The following is a 1846-nucleotide window of genomic DNA, read 5'->3' on the forward strand; positions in this document are numbered from 1 at the left end:
CTTGCGCGGCCCGGTACCAATTGGTCCACGGACCGGGGGTTGGGGACCACTGATCTAGGCTACCTGTGTGGGCGGGGCCAGCTCACCTGCAGCTTGTCGTAGTGCGCCTGGCTGCTGCAGTGCGCCTTCTTGGCTTTTTCCTCATTGGAGTAAAACAGGAAGCAGAGGCGGCAGTAGTATCCCATCTTCACATGCTCCACGCCTGGACAGCCAATCACAGCGCAGCATTCTAACCTCATGTCTGTAACCATGGCAACAACTTCAGGGCACTTACCGACGGGGTTGTCGGGGTCGTAGGGCGGGAGAGCCGCCACACTGGGCTCAGCAGGGGGCGGGGCCTCTGTCTGTCCGTTCTGATTGGTCGACGTCTCCATGTCCTCCTGCAGAACAAAGTGAAGCTGGTGAAACGGGTCGGAGGTTTTGGTCGGTTCCAGATGATCCAAAGCTTCAGTAAAAGCCGGGTCCAGAAGACTGATTTGGACCTGGGTTCTGGAGAAACCTTTCCCCAGAGCTCCAGTAAAACAGCTTCTGATTGGTCCATTCAGGCTGACCCATGAGATCAGAACCACTTTGGTCCAGAATGGGCGCGCAGGAGTCTCTATGGAGACTGCAGACAGTCCTTAAACTGGCCTGGGTTCTTCCAGAACCCAACGGGTCAGAACCAAGGATGCAAGTAGTTTTTGATTAACAATAACTGAGAAGCTGATATTCAACTATCACTTCTGTTTCTACGTCGTCATCCGTGTTTATTCTAAATTCCTGTTTGGTGCCGGAGGTTTAACGGGATTTTCCTGTGGAAATGTTCCTGAGTGGAACCGGTTCCTGTGGCGTGTGGATCGGCACACCGACCCATCCAACCTGCTGCACTTTTATCGGCTCTGTGGTCGCAGAGGTCTGGAAAATCGTGCCGTGTGAACCAGACTCATAAGCTCCTCTCCTCTCTGACTCTGGTTGCTATGGTAACGTTTACACCTTCAAAATAAGATGCGCCACAAAAACAAACATTTTAACTCGATAAAGACAAATCAGTGGGAACCCTGAGCCGTTTCTCTGCTAGGAGACGGCGACACGCCAAGTGCTGCTCAAGGCGGGAAGCAGGTCGATGTGGGAACCACCGAGCGACCGGGATGAGTCCGTCCTCCCTCTCCGGGCCTTTTCCCTTCTGGTCGGTCCCAGATGATCCAAACATCTCTGATCTGCTTCTTGCTCATTTTGCTGCTTGTGGCTGAATGTTGGCAAACAATCCGGTTAAAGGATTTTCAAAGTAAAAGATCCTCCAGACTCAAATAATACATAAAACAGAAATATTTCATTATTTCTTGTGTGGCCCGGTACCAATTAGTCCATGGACCGGTACCGGTCCACGGCCCGGGGACCACTGCTCTAAGGGACATCATTTGGTAATCGATAGGACTCGTTGTGATCCAACGAACCGTCGATCGATCATTGATTGTAAGTCCATTAATTGTTTGCATCCCCAGTCAGAACCCGGGTCCGACATGCTACCGGGTCAGAACCGGCTGGAGAACATCCAGAACCTCAGAGGGACCAACAGAAACGAGACCAGAACACGGATAGCCGGTTCTGGTCTGTTACCGGGTCAGAACCTGGACTCACCTCTGGTTTCGTGTCGTCTGAACTTTCTGGAAGTTTCTCTGCCGAGTCTTTTTTCTCCACTGTGGCGCCTTCAGTGATGTCACAGCTTGGCCCCGCCTCCTGCTCCTCCTCCTCTTCCTCCTCCGTCTCCCCGGCCTTGGCCTCCGTCTCCTCCTCTTCCTCCTCCTCTTCCTCGCGGTCCTCCTCTTCCTCCTGTTTCTGCTTCTTGGCTGGTGGCTCCTCGGCGCCG

At 53.2% G+C, this 1846-nt stretch overlaps 1 protein-coding gene across 1 annotated transcript in view; it reads right to left on the reverse strand.

Moving 5' to 3' along the window:
* The window catches only part of LOC106941849 (matrin-3-like), a 7896-nt gene extending 6056 nt beyond the window's left edge, over positions 1-1840 (reverse strand). The window contains exons 1-3 of the mRNA XM_015024980.1: positions 1618-1840; positions 275-380; positions 87-202 (exon numbers count right to left, since the gene is read on the reverse strand). Coding sequence (XP_014880466.1) covers positions 87-202; positions 275-374 — 216 coding nt within the window. The 5' untranslated portion in view covers positions 375-380; positions 1618-1840. The remainder of the gene's footprint in view (positions 1-86; positions 203-274; positions 381-1617) is intronic.
* Between the last annotated feature and the right edge of the window lie 6 nt (positions 1841-1846).

Source organism: Poecilia latipinna, unplaced genomic scaffold (genome assembly GCF_001443285.1).
Source record: "Poecilia latipinna isolate Pla-1442-1.1 unplaced genomic scaffold, P_latipinna-1.0 Scaffold3896, whole genome shotgun sequence".
Classification (NCBI taxonomy): domain Eukaryota; kingdom Metazoa; phylum Chordata; class Actinopteri; order Cyprinodontiformes; family Poeciliidae; genus Poecilia; species Poecilia latipinna.